This window comes from Pelophylax lessonae, assembly GCF_965119305.1.
Source record: "Pelophylax lessonae genome assembly, chromosome: 2".
Taxonomy (NCBI): domain Eukaryota; kingdom Metazoa; phylum Chordata; class Amphibia; order Anura; family Ranidae; genus Pelophylax; species Pelophylax lessonae.
In genome coordinates this window covers 370,374,601-370,393,134 of record NC_138769.1, presented here as the reverse complement: position 1 = coordinate 370,393,134, position 18,534 = coordinate 370,374,601, and the positions used below count along the sequence as shown (strand labels likewise).

The following is an 18,534-nucleotide window of genomic DNA, read 5'->3' as shown; positions in this document are numbered from 1 at the left end:
ACTGTACAGCAGGGTGGAATATCGGACCTTGAGAGAGAAGGGTCCCAACGCAGTGGAAGGGCCCAACCTCTGGATTTGTGCAAACCAAACCATATTTGACCATGCCGGAGCTACCAGAATTACTGGTTTCCCCTCTAGCTGGATCCTGCGCAACAGACATGGTATCAGCTGCACCGGAGGAATGTTGTTCTGTAAGGATCTGGCATGGAATTGAGCATAGGCTATTGCCTCGAATGCGGACACAATCTTCCCCAATAACTTCATGCAAAGACGTATAGAAGAAAATCTCAGCCTTACAACGGACCGAACCTGATCCTTTAGGTCTGTGACTCTTCTTACCGGCAAGAATATCTTTGCCTGTGCTGTATCCACAAGAAGACTCAGATATTTCAGACCAAGTTCCGTATCCAACCCAGACGTTCTAGGACCTGCACTGTCTGGTGGACATTTTGGCTTAGAGCCAAAGCTGATCCATCTATTAGTAGTAGATTGTCCAGCTATCCTATTATAGATATCCCTTGGGACCTTACAACAGCCAATACTGGAGCTTGGATCTTTGTAAACATTCTTGGAGCTGTGGCTAACCGGAAGGGCAGGGCCACAAACTGAAAATGACGGTTCTCTTTTGCATAGCGTAGGAACCTTTGATGAGCCTGGAATATAGGCATGTGAAGATATGCATCCTTGATGTCTATGGATGCTAGAAATTGCTCTCCCTGCAGGGAGGCTACGACTGAACGAATTGACTCTATTACGGAAAGTACGAATGTTAAGAAACTGGTTTAAAGCTTTGAGATCCAAAATAGGTCTCACATCCACGTTTGGTTTGGGGACTACGAACAGGTTTGAGTAAAACCCCTTGAATTTTTAGTTCTCTGGAACCTCTATTATCACTTTTTGAGCCTTCAGCTGGTCTAATGCCAGAAAGAGAGACCTTTTTAGGAGGTCTGTTGGTATACTTGACCTTATAAACCGGGGGTACGGGAACACCTGAAATTCCATTTGGTACCCAAAACTTTGAGAACTGCCGCAGTCTTCCCCCCACCCACGTGAGTGGGGGCGGCGCTTCACAGAGAGGGCTTAGCGGAAGACTTGGCTGGTTTCTGGGCCCAGGGCTTTTTATGACCCTGCCCTGAAGGCTTGGTTCCGGATCCAGATGGTTGAGGCCGTCGCCACTGTCTGGAAGTAGAAGCACTGGTAGTATGAGTGCTGGAGATTCTGAAAGAAGGACGTTTGCTCTTCCTTTTTACGGGTAGCAACTTACTCTTCTCCTCCAAGATTTTTTGGATATACTTATCCAGATCATCAACAAAAAGGCGCTCTCCCTGAAAAAGGGAAGCCAGCCAGTAACTTTTTATGCGGTAATTCTGCGGTAATTCCGCAGACGTGACATTTGCCTTATGGAGTCCTTAAGAGCATCCATTGCAAAACATAAAGTGCGAGGTAGATCTGACAAATCTTCCATAGATTCTCCTTGAGAAGGAACTGTCTTGGACACTCAATTCAAACAGTCTTTTAAAGACTGACAAACTCCTATGGCCGCTAATGCTGATTGTATCGCAGAACCTGCGACCGCAAAGGAGGCTTTCAATAAAGATTCCAACTTTTCATCTGCTGGATCCTTAAAAACCTGGGCATTATCCACAGGACAGGTTAAACTCTTGTTAACCGCAGAAATAGAAGCATCCACAGTGGGTATATTCCATTTCTTAGTCAACTTTTCCTCCATAGGATACAATAATGAAAACCTTTTTGGAGGACCAAAAATCCTATCAGGATAGTTCCAATCTTTTTACATTTCTTGCTCCAAGAGCAGATATATGGGAAACGTCTGAGGACTATAAATAGGGTGCAATGAGCCTAGAGAGGGAAAAGAGACTTCAGCTGTCTCTAGGGGAGGAAATTTGTATCCAGACCGGATCATTTCAGTAACAGACAGAATAAACAATCTCTGGGCCTGGGAGGTAGATAGAGGCTCCTCTGACTCCCCAGAAGTGGAAACATCAACTTGACCTTCCATAGAGTTACCAACAGCTACTTTTTCCACATCCTCTGCCCAATCCTGAACTGACTCAGGGGGTGGCTAAGGGGAGGGAGATCTATCACATTTCTTCCCTAGAGATGCTGCAATGATACTAGCAATCCTACCCTCAAGGCTGGACAATGCCACAGCCAAATCGTCCTTACAACCGTAATGGCTCAGATTGGCAAGATGCCTCTGGCTCTTCAGGAAGAGTAAACACAGCGGAAACACGGCTAGGACCTTCAAGGCCTGACGGTGGCATCACAGTGCCTTTTCCAACTGTGCCCCCCCCCCCCCGGCCCTTTTTCGGGCAGACATTGCTTTAAGGCAAGACAAACTTGAGGTACTATCTTTTAGTGTACTCAAGGCTTGTGTCAAGCTCATACAGCCTAATGCACACAGCACTGCCTAAGATACGGGACCTGTTTGTGCCAGTAACATACACCCACAGTGACTCACGCAACCCAGCTGCTGCTGCTCTGTGTCCCCTTCAGCCTCTGACAGAGGCTAGTGTGTTGGAAACAGTTCCTTGCAGAATGGGCCCATTTATGTTGTATTGCACATGCACGGCGTGGTACGTGGCATTACATGCACGCCATTGCGTAAGAACACGCCCTCCACGCGGCGTATGCCTTTACTTAAAGGTGAAGATTCCCGCGCGCGCGCGCGAATAGTCCTATGCCATAAACACGCAAACAAGGTAGAGACGAACATGCGTATGCTTATGCGCCAGGGCAATAACAACAACATGGGGTGAGAGCAGGTTACACTGAATCTTGTTTGTCACAGCTGATTACTTTCAGGTAATCAGCTCAGGGTAAAAAAACACAATGTGATAATAATAGGCAAAGAAATGATGATTTAAACAAGCCTTGCAACAATACCACAACTGCCTCAACAAGATGTAACTTGTAAGCATAACATCCATAGTCTCATGGAGGGACACATATGGCACATGGTCTCTGATATCTTATTAAAAGGAACAGAGCATAAAATATTTACAATTTGCATTTATGCCAGCAATTTTTACCTTCAAGGTTTGCTGAATAAGTAAATATTTTAAATTGGACTCACCAGTCCAGCCGCAGGATTCTGCTTGCAACAGCAATCTTCACCCATCACGGCAAACTTTGTCTTGGCGACCTTCAAGGACTAGGTCCCCATATTTTAGAGCTGCCACAGCCTTGGACCTGTAGAGCACCCCGCATGGAGCACCTTTGGGGTTTGGTATTCCAATGGTCCGGAACCCAGGGTCCAGCGCCTAAAAAGGACAGCATTACAGGCAAAACCTCGTATCTGCTTCCCGAGGCTCATGTACCATCTTTTTAGTCCATTAACTGTTTAGGATGGATCTGATAGCTAACCATGATCTTTGATCGGGGTAAACAGCATATCTTCTGTCTTCATTTGAAGAAAAAATAAGAAAAAATTGAAGAGATTCTCCCCAGTGGCCATCACCTTTAGACACTGGCGAAAAAACGGAGGTACTTCCTGTGTGGGAGGGGTTATATAGGGGGGCATCAATTCTGATTGGTTGCTGGTGTCCTTCACTTAAAGGTGGCTATATAACCCATATGTTATGGTTTATGGCACCGTGTCCCCTGATGTACGGAAATAAATATACATTTATGTAATATTGAATACAGAGCTGCATTATTCTGTGCCTTATATATCTACCTGAAGTTAGGGCTACTGTTTTATTTTATACAATGCGTACTTATCTCTGGCTAAAATCAATGGAAATGAACCAGAAGGTTTTGTATATTAACCACTTGCCGACTGCCTAACGCCGATCTACGTCGGCAGTCAGCCCCTCACAGGCAAAGTGACGTAGGGCTACGTCACTAGCTTGTGAGGGTCTAGGGAGCGAGCGCGCGCCCCCGGAGGCGCGCTCCCGCTCCCGCGTGGTCACGGACCCCCCCGCGCGTGTGACCAGCGGACCCGATGTCCGCCGGTCACTCGGCGATCGGCGGGGGAGAGGGAGAATGTCAGGCAGCTTGTGTAAACAAGCTGCCTGTCATTCTCCTCGCTGTAAAGACACTGATAAAACGGATCTAGTATGTAGATCCGTTGATCAGTGTCCTTACAGCTCAAGCCACAGCCAATCACAGTAGAAAGCACGCCCCTAGGGATACACACAGCCCCTCCCTTCCAAATAAAGTTAACCCCTTCACAACCAGTGTATTTTTACAGTAACAGTGCATATGTATAGCACTGATTACTGTAGAAATGTCACTGGTAACCCCAAAAGTGTCACAAATGTCAGTCAAGGGTCCGATCTGTCCGCCCCAATGTCGCAGTACCGCAAAAGAAATCGCAGATCGCCGCCATTACGCATTAAAAAAAAAACAACAAAAATGACAAAAATCTTTCCCTTTGTTAGTAAACGCGATAACTTTTGCGCAAACCAATCAAAATACGCTTTTTGCGATTTTTTTTACCAAACATATGTAGCATAAAACAAATTGGCCGAAAATTTTAAAAAATTTTGATTTTTACTTTTTTTTGGGGGGGAATTTCATATAAAAAATGTGAAAAATATTGTTATTTTTGCAAAATTGGCGCTCTTTTTTTGTTTATAGCGCGTGATCAAAAAATCGCACAGGTGATCAAATACCACCAAAAGAAAGCTCTGTTTGTGGGAAAAAAAGGACGTCAAATTCGTTTAGGTACAGCGTCGCACGACCGCGCAATTGTCCGTTAAAGTCACGCAGTGCCGAATCGCAAAATACCCCCTGGTCAGGAAGGGGGTAAAATCTTCCGGGGCTTAAGCGGTTAAGGCAATTTTCCTCTAAAGTTAGTGTATAATGGAAAACATTTGTTGAGAGTAATACAGAGATCGCCATTGCTGACTTTTCCAAACATGCTAGTCCTCGATGTCATGTTGAACACTATAATTGCCCCTTTTTTGTGCTCTTTCCAGTGACATTACATCCTTTTTGTAAACTGGTGCCCAAAAATCAATTGCATTTTCAAGTTGAGGTCAAGAACTGTACATGAGCATAACATATCCACTGTTCTTTTTTCTCTTCCCAATGTTTAGGTTATGTTACGCTCTGCTCAGCCACTGGTTGGTCCAACACATCGTAGGTGTGAAGGTGATGAGATGCTAGTGAATATTACGCTAGAAGGGCAATTATGTGGGTTTATCATTGACATTCGCAGTGAGCATGATGCCAGACAAGCAAGAAGCATGGGAGGTGGAACTGAGAACAAGGATAGGTACCCTAACTGGAAGGTGCTCTACCACCCATTGGAAAGGTGAGTCTAAGGATATCCAGATACCTACCTACAAAGATGGCCAAGTAGACACCTGCCTATAGACTGTAGCATAAGAACCACCACTGTTTCTATTGTAATTCACGGACTAATATGGCCTAAACACAGGTAACGCCTTTCTTCCTTTACTCCATTGAGAGAAGGGAAGGACTGGCCAGGTTGCATATAGATCTAGAAAATCTCCTTGGACAGTAATTAGCACTTCCAATGAGTGGTAGCTTTTGTAATTTCCCCTTAAAGTGATTGTAAACCCACACATACTATATATAGTTTCAGGTAATACACAGAAATGAAACAAATCCTCCTATATAAGTTTTACTTGTATTTCTGCTGTCCTCCCCTTTCTACGCTCTTTGGAATGTGCAGATCATGTTAAAAATCTTTCTTCCTCTTTCAGCAGCACATAGGGGTGGGTGGAGAGAGTGTATTTACACGGTGTGAGAGCTGATTGGAGGAAAGGGACACCCCCCCCCCCTTCACATAGGCAGAGGAATGAAGGAACATGCAGGGCTGTAGTCTGAATAGACAAGCTCCCTGCTAATCTCTTTCTTAGCACCTTACCAGATGCAAATATTTACTCAAGTGTTGTCAGAGGTAACTCATGCTGATAACAGAGGAACGAAGCACCAGAGAGAAACGACACTTAGAGCTTTGAAGAGAGAAAAGTAAACACTACATATATATGTGCTTTATTCAACTTTCATGAATGAGTTTAAAACCAGTTTAAGGTAGTCCTAAACAGCCTGATTTTTCATCCTTTGATGACCTCCCTAACAAAAGTAAATGTTCACACTATCTTCTTTTACTAAAGAACCTGCATCTAAAATGAATACATTTTTTGTACTTTTAGGGGACGTGCTTTGCAGACTAGCCTGACACGACTTGTTGCTGCTTGTTATGAACCTTTCCTGGGGATAAACCGCTGGCTTTCTAGGTTACTGACTTCGCGCTGGATGACCCACGTCAAAGAAGCTCTGAGCGCTGCAGGTCTGGCTGTTGAATGTTTAGAGAGGTGAGGTGCTTGGTGCATGGAAGAAAAAAGGGATAGATAGGGTATGAACATGGAATAGCTATGGGTAAAAAGACAGAGAAGAATTAGAATTCAGGAACAGAAATGGGCAATAAATTATCAAAACTCAGGCTTTAAGCTAGTACATATATACACCATGACTTATGCATGTACCATCATAGCAAAAAAACTAAAATTTATGTTTTCAATAGTTTTCTTTTATAATTCTACTGTATGGGATGAGCATTTATATGAGTGTTTTTTGTTTTTATAGTATACCCCTTTGTAACAGCTTAAAAACCTAAAGTGTGTCAGTTTCTAGCTAAGGCCTTGTAAATTGACTGTAATCTTTTTGCTATTGTAGCCGGGAGCGTCCTACTATTATCTGACACTGCAGACTTAACATCTGCTCTACCAGACTGTCTCTATATTCCCCTAGTGTTAGTCTTAGATTTCATGCATCATACTCCTAAGACTGGAAGAAAGGTATTGTGGGAACTATAGTCTTCTACAAGGATATTACTGCACTGCTGAACTGCTTAAGAACTATACTTCCCAGCATGCCATGGGCTCCAAGAGAGAATTGTGGAAGAGACTATTAAGGCATCTGCTGTACAGGCATGCTCTCTCTTGCTTCCCGGGATTCATCGTGTGTGCATCAGTCTGCCACAGAGGGAGAGGACTGTGGCCTACTGCACACCACCCAGCTGTCTTCAGACTCAGCCCAGGTGGGATGGATGACCATCGCTGCATCGTGGACATCCCTGCAGCATCGCTGATCGAATGGAGTCAGCAGGACTCACTGAAACAGCAGAGCGTGGCCATCTCAGTGTCTCACATCGTGGAGAGTTGCCGTTGCCTGTGTTTCCATAACTCATAAGAGGGACATCAGGATAGTTGAGAGAGCACCTGTTCAGAGCCCAGTTACTGGTTGCTAGAGTTTCTTTTAAACACTGAACACAGACACTCCATATTTGGATCAGTCTGTGGATCATTTTTAATCAGAACCAGCTATCCTGCATTGCCTTTTTCACACTGTGCTACACTGGGGAATCATTTGTTCTTTGAGCTCCAACTGCCAGTGAAGATCTTAGCAAGGCCTTGCATACTGAACATTGTTATATCATTGCTCTTAAAGGGGACACGTTACTGGTATCTAGATGATCTCTTCTCTCATTAGGATACAGGTATTATAGGCCGGCCTGGGGTTCCCCTTTACTAAAAACATTTCTTATAGCAATTTATAGCTTTCTGAGAGATTAATTCACCAACTGCAAGATACTGTGTGTGTATTTGGTGTATTATTATTATTTGCTAATATAACTTGTTATTCACTGTTCTTTAGTGTTATTTCAACTGAGCCCTGGCTGTTTATCCAAGGCCTAATCGATTGATACTCTTTTCAAGCCTCTTCCTTGAGTAAAGCTAAGCTAAAGAGTCAAACCCTATTTGCATTGTGTCAGTGTGTCATTTAAAGGTATACACAACATGCCTGAACCTAAAGTGTCAGGAGGACTGGACGGTTCAAAGGGTCAAAACAGGACAGAAGAACATACAATTACCATCAACCCCCAAGGGGGCAGTGCTACACTACTATATTTTATATTCTATAAAAAAATAAGTATTGGTGTAGCACCCTTCTAGGTAGTTGCTAGAGAGAGAGAAAGTATAGTTTGGCTCTTTTCTGCTTACCAGAAAGATTGCCAGGTAAATCTATATTGTTTTCTGCCTACCAGAGAGCAGGATCTGCTAGTGAGGTCTGCTCATGGTGCTGCAGCTCAATTTGACTGAAGTGTTTCACACTGGTCCAATAGGGAGGCATATTGGACAGTAGGAGGAAACCTGACAAATAAATGAACAGGCATTTAGTACAGCCCTGGTGATTGGCAGAGAAAAGTGCCTCATGCATGCTGGGGTACTGTATAAATGTCAATGGCACATGTGCTCGGGGTCTTTCAGCTGGAGAGCGGTGTCCCGGAGGGAGGGGCGGCTGCCCCTCCTTTGTAGAAGTTGCCATGCAGCCTCAGGTGGTTGATCTGAGGGCCTGAGAGTTAGGGAGGAGCTGAACCCGGAGGTCCTGCAGAGCTGACTGGAAGGGAGACACTGGAAAGGATCTAATTCTGCATACAGTGAGTACAGATCTGTGTCATGGGACCTGTTCTGAGAGGGCCATTCCTTCAGCTAGAAAAGTCATTGGTCAGGTGTCATTTAAGGGGATGCTAGAGAGTGTCCTGAAGATAATGTACTGCATCGTCTGCTGCTGGAGAGAGCAAGAAGACTTAAACCCTTCCATACAAGTGGCAGTATGGTTAAAGCAGTGTGAGTCATGGGATGACTGGCCCAGGGGGCAGGGGGGCATTATCCCCCCCCGGGCCGCTCTGATGCCCTGAAAAAAGGCTTCACCACTTCTGCCACAGACATGCCTAAAAGGATTCCTAGTGAAGAGAAGTAAAAAGTCCTCACTGCTGACCTACTGAGTGCGGGATGAAGACAAGGATAGAGCGCAGCTGCGTCTGAGCAGAGGCCAGTTCCATGCCCCACTGGAGATTCTCCTCCCCCAGGCAGCCCCGACCGAGCTGTCCCAGCTCCCCCCAACTGCCCCCTGCTGGCCAGGTCGGGAACCCGGATTCGGCCAGTGAGCAGAGAGTATCTGGATGTCACGTACCTGGTAGAAGAGCCTGATACGGTGAGAAAAGCCTCTCTTACACCTCTGACTCAGGGCCCCTGATAGAGCAGACAGGTAGCACAGGAGTGCAGAGTGGCACGAGTGCCTATTGGTCTTGATAGTAGCTTAGCCGGACGAACTGTCAGGATCAAGCAGGGGAAGAGTGTCGGTGGACCGCAGCGGAGCAGGAGTGCCGTATGGACACCACTGAACAGGAGACAGGAGCAGGCTGGGTCTGTCAGTAGGTTGCAGCAGAGCAGGAATGCCGGATGGACACCACCGAGCAGGAGACAGGAGAAGGCCAAGTCCGTCAGCGGGCTGCAGCGGAGCAGGAATGCCGGATGGACACCAGTGAAAAGTAGGCAGAGACTAGCAGCAGGCAGTCCAGCAGGATAGTACACAGGAACAGGGTCAGGCAAACCGGGTCATACACTGGCAGACGGATCAGGTGCAGATGTACAGGCAGAAGCGTAGTCAAAGACAAGCTGGGGTCAATGCAGGCAGAGTTCAGGAGAAGTCAAGGCAAGCCGGGTCGATAACAGTAATCAGATGCGGGTTTACAGGTAGCAGGTTTACACAGAAACGCTGTAGACAAGACAGCACTGAAGCACAGCACAGGCTCAGTTTAAATAGCCCCCTTGATGACCATACAAGCAACAGGTGCACGCACTTGTGCAATGGGCGTAGCCTATGCACAGCAAGCTGTCTAGAAGAGCCATTCTGTCTATGGGAATGCCCTTCCTGATATTGCCCCCACACAATGGGCAGCCTCCGGATGCCCAACTAGAATATCTTCTCTGGGTGGGCACGATGAAATGCTTGAATAAGTCTCCTGGCATGGATATTATTTTCAGGCTCCCATGAGTTATCTTCAGGGCCATACCCCTTCCACTTAATCAGGTACTGAATTTGATTCCTTCTTTTCCTACAGTCCAGAATTGATTCAACTTCATATTCCTCTTCCCCATCAACTACTACTGGCTCAGGTGGACCCGTATTTCGGTTAGGAAAAGGATCTGAAATAGCGGGCTTTAATAATGTTACATGAAAAACAGGGTGAACCTTGAAGGAATCTGGCAAAGTTAGCTCATAAGTAACATCATTGATTCTCCTTTTCACAGGAAATGGCCCCACATATTTAGGTCCAAGTTTCCTTGAAGGGCAGGCCAACTTTAAGTTTGTAGTAGATAGCCATACCTCATCACCAGGTTCCAAGATTAATTCTCCTCGTCTCTTTTTATCAAAGTTTCTTTTATTATCTTCCTGTGCTTTGGCCATTGCTTCCTGCAACAATTTATTATTAGAACTGAAGAAAGCCACTGTATCTTGAACAGCAGGAACTGGGCACTCAGGGATTGCGTTAAGCACAAAGGACGGATGAAATCCAAAGTTGGCAATAAATGGAGATTGCTTAGTAGCAAAATGATTTGAGTTGTTATAAGCAAATTCAGCTAATGGCAATAATGACACCCAGTCATCTTGAGAGAAGGAAGAAAAACAACGTAAATACTGCTCCAAGGTCTGATTGGTTCTTTCAGTCTGACCATTAGTTTGTGGGTGATAAGCCGAGGAAAAAGACAACTCAATCTTCAAGGATGAACACAGCGCCCTCCAAAATCTGGAGGTGAATTGGACCCCGCGATCGGACACAATATTACCAGGAATCCCATGGAGTCTTACTATTTCTTTAATAAATATTCGTGCTGTCTCCGGGGCTGACGGTGTACCTTTCATGGGTACAAAGTGTGCCATTTTTGTCAACCGATCTACAACCACAAAGATGGCAGTATAACCCTCTGATGGAGGGAGCTCCACAATGAAGTCCATTGATATCTTCTCCCAGGGTCTGTCAGGAACCGGCAGTGGTTTAAGCAGGCCCCATGCTTTGGTCTTGTTGCTTTTATTCCGAATACAGGTGGAGCAGGCCTCAACATACCTCCTACAGTCCTTTTCCAGAGTAGGCCACCAGAAGGTACGTTGTGTCTGCTCAGTCGTTTTGCAGATACCAAAATGTCCCGCTAGCGCATGGTCATGACACAGACCCAGGACAGCAACATGCACATTCTCTGGTACAAAGATTTTGTTTTTGAACCATAACAGTCCATCTTTCACTTGTAAAGTTTTTTCAAGAGGTGATAAAACTCCAGTAGAAGCCTGCTTGATTTGAGACAGCAGATCCCCCTGTAGGAGCAGAAAGTTTCCAGAAGACAGAATAGTGTCAGGAGAAGAAGGTTCTACAGAATTGCCAAACATGCGGGAAAGCGCATCTGGTTTGATATTTTTTGACCCAGGCCTGTAAGTAATGTGAAAGGCAAACCTCGAGAAGAACAGTGCCCACCTGGCCTGGCGTGGTTTCAAGCGTTTTGCAGTTTTCAGATATTCCAGGTTCTTGTGGTCAGTGAAAATTAATATTGGGTGGGCTGCCCCTTCCAGGAGATACCGCCATTCCTCAAGTGCAGCTTTAATCGCTAAAAGTTCACGGTCTGCCACATCATAATTCTTTTCTGCCGACGAAAGTTTACGGGAAAAGAAGGCAACCGGATGCAATAAAGCTTTGGCTCCTTGCCTTTGTGACAATACTGCTCCTACTGCTGTTTCTGAGGCATCTACTTCCAGGACATATGGCAGGGCTGGGTCAGGGTGTCTTAAGATAGGTGCAGAAGTAAATAGTCTTTTCAGGCTTTGGAAGGCAGACTGTGCTTCAGGTGTCCAGCAGAACCGGTTGTTGTGCCTGGTCAGTTGTGTGATGGGGGAGATGATGGCTGAAAATCCTTTGATAAATTTCCGATAAAAATTTGCGAACCCTACAAAGCGCTGGATCCCTTTCTTGTCTTTGGGAGCTGGCCAATCTAAGATGGCGGAGACCTTCTGGGGATCCATCCTTATACCCTCTGTGGAGATTATTAAGCCCAGGAATTGGATACTTTGACGTTCAAACTCGCATTTCTCAGGTTTGGCATACAGACCATGCTGTCTGAGTCGGGAAAGTACACTCCTGACGTGACCCCGATGAATCTCTAGAGAGGCAGAAAAGATCAGAATGTCATCTAAGTAAACAATGACAAAAAGATCCAAATAGTCCCGAAAAATGTCATTGATAAAGTGTTGGAATGTAGCGGGAGCGTTGCACAGACCGAAGGGCATAACCAGGTATTCAAAATGCCCAAATCGGGTGCGGAAAGCAGTCTTCCACTCGTCACCTTCCTGTATGCGGACCAAGTTGTATGCCCCACGCAGATCCAATTTCGTGAAAATGGATGCTGCTCTAAGTCTTTGAAAAAGTTCAGGAACCAATGGTAAAGGATAACGGTTCTTGACCGTGATCTTATTAAGTTCACGGTAGTCAACACAGGGCCGAAGGGAATGATCCTTCTTCTCAACAAAAAAGATGCCAGCCCCGGCAGGAGATGTAGAGGGGCGGATGAAACCCTTCCTCAGACTGTCATCAATGTAGTCCTTTAGAGCCACAAGCTCAAGTTCAGTTAGGGGGAAAATACGCCCAAAGGGCACTTGAGCTCCAGGAAGTAGCTCAATCGGACAGTCATAAGGTCTATGGGAAGGAAGAGTCTCTGCTCCCTTTTTGCTGAAAACATCCAGGAAGTCTCGGTATGCTTCAGGTACAGATGAACATATGTCAGAATCAGAGTCCGTACATAACAAAGACAGAGGGGGAGGTTCCTGCAGGCAGTGCTGTTGACAGTAGGCTGATTCAAACTTGATTTCTCCCGTGGCCCAGTTAATGCAAGGATTGTGTGCCTGTAGCCATGGCATACCCAGTATGATGGGAAACAAGGGCAAAGCAATAGCGTCCAAGCGCAACAGTTCCTTGTGGTTAGTGGTTGTAGTCGTGGGTAAGGGAACAGTCTCTTGGGTAACAAGCCCAGATTTGATGAAAGATCCATCAGCCAGGTGGACTGAAAGTCTCTGAGTCTTGGGCAGCAATGGTATCTGATGCTGAGCTGCAAATGACAGATCAATAAAGCAACTGCAGGCCCCCGAATCAATTATGGCCGATACCTGGATAGCTCTTCCTGGAAGCTGTAAGTAAATGGGAAGAGCTAGGTGAGTAAAGTCTCTTGACAGGAGTGGCTGGTTAATAGAAGAAATGGACAGACATTTACGGAGCTTGGCAGGACAGGACCTCACATAATGACCGGGTCTCCCACAGTAGAGGCATAAATTATTCTGGCGACGACGCTGATGTTCTTCAGGTGAAAGGGAGGGTCGAATCAGACCAAATTGCATGGGTTCAGTAGCATCAGAGGTAGGTGCCATTGGGACTGGAGGAGCTGGGTCCGGTGTGCTGACTATTCGTGGTAACATCCATACAGGGCGAGACAGGATGGTAGATTTCTCAGACCGGCGCTCCCTCAGCCGGCGATCGATATGGATGGCTAAGTTCATTAGAGCCTCCAGAGAGTTTGGAACTCCAACACGGGCCAACTCGTCTTTCAAGGGTTCTGAGAGCCCTAAACGGAACTGATAAAGGAGGGCAGCATCGTTCCAGTTGGTATCAGCACTCCAGCGCCTAAAGTCCGTTACATAGTCCTCGGCCGCTCTGCGGCCTTGTTGGAGCGCATGGAGGGCTGCCTCTGCAGTAGTGGTTCGCTGTGGATCCTCATAGAGCTGTGCCATAGCATCCAGGAATATAGATAGGGTCGACAGCACAGAGTTATTTTGTTCCAGTAAGCGATGGGCCCATGACTGGGGTTCACCTAGCAGCAAGGTGATGACAAATCCCACCTTAGTGGATTCAAGTGAAAAGGTGCAAGGTTGTAGTGCGAAATAAAGTTCACAGGCATTACGGAAGGACCTGAATTTGCTGCAGTCTCCTGCAAATCTTTCAGGGGTAGGAACTCTTGGTTCAGATGGTAGCATCACAACAGCGGATGCTGCGGGTACCTCAACGTGAGTGGTTGATGAAGAAGCAGTACCAGGAGAAGCAGACGGTGATGACAAAGTCTGGACACGTTCCTCAAGTTGTGTGTAACCCTCCTGCAGGCTTTTGACGGCTTGTGTGAGATCTGCCAGATGTTGGCACAGTTCGTTCATGGGAGAGGTTCCTCGTTCAGGCTCAGACATGGCTGTCTTGTACTGTCACGTACCTGGTAGAAGAGCCTGATACGGTGAGGAAAGCCTCTCTTACGCCTCTGACTCAGGGCCCCTGATAGAGCAGACAGGTAGCACAGGAGTGCAGAGTGGCACGAGTGCCTATTGGTCTTGATAGTAGCTTAGCCGGACGAACTGTCAGGATCAAGCAGGGGAAGAGTGTCGGTGGACCGCAGCGGAGCAGGAGTGCCGTATGGACACCACTGAACAGGAGACAGGAGCAGGCTGGGTCTGTCAGTAGGTTGCAGCAGAGCAGGAATGCCGGATGGACACCACCGAGCAGGAGACAGGAGAAGGCCAAGTCCGTCAGCGGGCTGCAGCGGAGCAGGAATGCCGGATGGACACCAGTGAAAAGTAGGCAGAGACTAGCAGCAGGCAGTCCAGCAGGATAATAAACAGGAACAGGGTCAGGCAAACCGGGTCATACACTGGCAGACGGATCAGGTGCAGATGTACAGGCAGAAGCGTAGTCAAAGACAAGCTGGGGTCAATGCAGGCAGAGTTCAGAAGAAGTCAAGGCAAGCCGAGTCGATAACAGTAATCAGATGCGGGTTTACAGGTAGCAGGTTTACACAGAAACGCTGTAGACAAGACAGCACTGAAGCACAGCACAGGCTCAGTTTAAATAGCCCCCTTGATGACCATACAAGCAACAGGTGCATGCACTTGTGCAATGGGCGTAGCCTATGCACAGCAAGCTGTCTAGAAGAGCCATTCTGTCTATGGGAATGCCCTTCCTGACACTGGAGCTGAGCTTCAATCCAAATCTTCTGCAGCCAGGTCCTCGCAGAGTCCATTGCCTCAAGTGTGGCGGACTACCAGAAGCCAAGCCAGGATGAAGAACAAGCCCCTCTGATGGACTGACAGGAACTCCAGGTCCTCGGTGACCTTGTGTAAAATTATTTTTTCCTCAACCTTCAGTCACTGTTTTTTGACTCAATCTCTCTTTTTGATACCTTTTTGGTGCTCCTTTTTTACTTTTGTTTTCTTAGTTCTTGATCCTTGGGCAGGATCTTAAGTGGGGTTTTTCGGTCGGGAAACCCTGACATACTGTTGCTAGATGTGGGGGCGAGGGCCCTGGGACCGGGGACCGACCGGCCACGGGGTGTTCTGTGATGCTCCGGGCCGGGGTCTCTGGGTCATTGACTCCCACAGCTGTTGTTACTAATTTGCTGATGAATGCTATATCTTTTTTGGGCGGGTGAGGGCCGTCGGTGGTGGTCATGCACCTTGTTTGTCTTTGTTTCCCACCCTTAGCGGGTGAGACAAAGTCAAACCAACTCCTGGGCTTGGCCCAGTGCTACGTTGGTGGTTCAGGATATTTCCCTGAATGGTTAACAGTTCTTTATATTACTGTTCGTTTCTTGTCTAACTTATACAAACTTTTATTTTCAGGTTAGTTCTATTCCTGAGAGAATCCTCAGTCTCCAATCTCCTTCTTCTCTTCTTTTGTGTCTTTTCTAACCCTTTTTTTTTCACCTGTTCCGTTTGTTTCCTCTGTCCTCCCGGTGCCGGGCTCCCGACTGCTACATTGGGGTTGCGATTTGAGCTATCTCTTCGTATTGCCTTGAGGTCGGTGAGTTTGTTGGTATAACTCCCAGTGCGCTATGGTTGAGGTTACTGTTAATCTTCCTGTGAAATTTGTCACACATAATGTGAAGGGTCTGAATGCTCCGATTAAGAGGCGGCAGGCATTTCCCACCAAATTATAATCCAAATTTTCTACACCACCATTACCCCACTTTCTATTTAGCTAATGGCCTGGGCAAAACGGGAGGGGTGGCGATTTGTTTCTCCAGGTGGGTGTCTTTCACCTTAGAAAAAAAGATCAGCGATCCCGAGGGACGATTCTTACTAGTGGTGGGGTGTTTGGAGGGTTCCCCAGTTTCTATAATCTCCTATTATGCCCCTAATTCTGGTCAACTGTCCTTCTTTCGCTCTTTGTTACATACGCTCATCCCCCAATTGGAGGGCCTGGTACTCTATGGGGGGGACTCTAATGTTGCCCTGGACTCCATGCTTGAAAAAATGTCTAAACCAACATCCTCTTCTAGACATTATCCTAAGATAGGTTCTAAACTAGCCAAAATGTTGCATTATCATAATCTGATTGATCTCTAGCGTGAGTTAAACCCTTCAGGTAAGGATTATACGTTCTTTTCGCATGCTCACCAGACCTATTCCAGGATTGAAGCTAACTCCCTGATTGCGTTGGGTAGCTCCCCCCAAGCTTCGGAGGGCAAACGGTACGCTGACCCAAAATCCTCAGACCATTTTGTCACTGTTCCATACGTACTATTCATCTATGTATAGTGCTCAGGGGAACTTCGGGATGTCCACCTTCCCTCCCTCTGGGACTCCCACCAGGAGCTCCTGGAGGGGAATATTTCGATGGCGGAGGTCCTACAGGTGATCAAGCAAGCGAAAACCCTCTAAGACCCCGGGCCCGGACGGCTTCTCAGCCGCCTATTATAAAAAATTTACTGCCCACTTGGCCCCACATTTGCTTACATTTTCCAGGAATTGCAGGAGGGTGCAACTCTTGATGCGGACGCCAATAGAGCAAATATATGTCTTATACCTAAACCGGGCAAGGACCATACCGACGCGACTAATTATAGGCCCATATCCCTGATCAATACTGATCTTAAATTTTTGAAGAAAATTTATGCCAACAGGTTTAACACTTTCTTGGCACAATATATATATATATATATATATATTGATCAGGTGGGTTTTGTCCCCAGGAGACAAGCGGCGGATCAGATCAGATGAGTGGTGGATTTGCCCACTGTGCTACAATCTAATTGGGACGGGGGTTCTCCCCGCCAGGGAATGTTTTTGTCATTGGACCTTCACAATGCCTTTGATTCTTTGTCTCTGTCTTTTCTTTTTCGAGTCCTCTCGAGGTGGAACTGTGGCCGGACTTTTCTTAATATTTTGGGGGCATTATACTCTAACCCATCGGCCAATATTGTTGGGCATGGTGGTGTCTCGGATTCGTTGAAGATTGCGAGAGGAACTAGACAAGGCTGCCCTTTATCGCCACTTCTCTTTGTTATTGCTATTGAGACATTGGAGATAGCCATAAGATCTGATCCTAACATACATGGTGTGGAGAGCTCTGGTCGGAGTCATAAGTGTGGCTTGTTTGCCGATGATTTATTGTTCTTTGTCACGGATCCTGTCACCACCTTGCCCAACCTGTTTGCGCTATTATCAAGATTTGAGGGGGTCTCCGGTCTGAAGGTTAATCAGCTCAAATCGGAAGCATTAAACATAAACCTTGATGCCGCGACCGTGGCAGCTCTGCAGGCTTCCTTCCCCTTTAAATGGTGCTCGCGGTCGCTTCCCTACCTGGGGGTTAGGCTGACACCTGACATCACATCTTTATTTGGTGTAAATTATACACCCCTTTTCGACTCCACGGTACAAGATTTAAAACAGTGGCAGGCTCATGATCTCTCCTGGATGGGCAGAATAGCGGCCGTCCTTCCGCGGGTGCTCTATTTCTTTAGGACTCTCCCGATTCCACTACCGATGGCTTTCTTACGGCAGCTCCAAACCCTTATCTACAAATGTATCTGACATAAGGGGGGGGGGGCGGCTGGCCCGCTCCACTATGTACAGATCTAAGTGGAAGGGGGGGCTTTTTTTGCTATAGCACTTTTGCTATACTACAGGACGGCCCAGTTAGCACAACTATATCATGTTTTTATTACCTTTAATAGGCCGCACTGGGTGGATCTGGAGGAGCAGGCTTGCCGGCCTGTGCCTTTGGATCTTCTGCTGTGGCTTCCCGCCAGAGAACGGAGGGCAGTGTTGTGCCCTGCTCTGTCCCATTCCTTGAGACTGTGGGATGTAGCATGTAAAATATACCCTCTTAGGTCCCCCCACACGTCGGTAGCCCCCCTCTTTAATAACCCTCAATTCCCTCCAGGGCTTCAGGTTTCTCAATTTAAGTGGTGGATTGACAAAGGACTTTATAGAATAGGTCATTTTCTAGACCATAAAGGGGTACGACCTCTTACCTATTTTAGGGAAACACTGAAGATGCCCCCTGGGGAGTCCTATCGCCTCCTCCAGATTACCCATTTCCTTCGGACCCTTAAGGCTGACCACACTGACATTATGACAAGAACTCTGTAGGAGAAAAGATGCATGGGGAGGTCTGGGCTGAGGGGGGGTATCACGGAATTGTATGGGCTATTTACTAATCCGGCTACCAAGCCTTCATATCAGCTGGCATGGGAGACTGACTTAGGGGAATCTATTGACGAAGAGGAGTAGGACAGGTGGTCGACCATGGTGCACAGGGGTATACTCAACACCACCTTGGTGGAAGCAAACTATAAGGTGCTGTCCCGGTGGTACTTGGTGCCGACGAGACTAGCCAAATTATTTCCAGGCACTTCCCCCCTGTGTTTTCGACAATGTGGGCAGAACGGG

At 46.8% G+C, this 18,534-nt stretch overlaps 1 protein-coding gene across 1 annotated transcript in view; it reads left to right on the top strand.

Moving 5' to 3' along the window:
* LOC309547249 (myotubularin-related protein 9-like) overlaps positions 1 to 18,534 on the top strand; it is a 58,095-nt gene that overhangs the window by 12,487 nt on the left and 27,074 nt on the right. The window contains exons 6-7 of the mRNA XM_082247074.1: positions 5,067 to 5,284; positions 6,153 to 6,314. Of these exons, the coding sequence (XP_082103200.1) occupies positions 5,067 to 5,284; positions 6,153 to 6,314 (380 nt within the window). The remainder of the gene's footprint in view (positions 1 to 5,066; positions 5,285 to 6,152; positions 6,315 to 18,534) is intronic.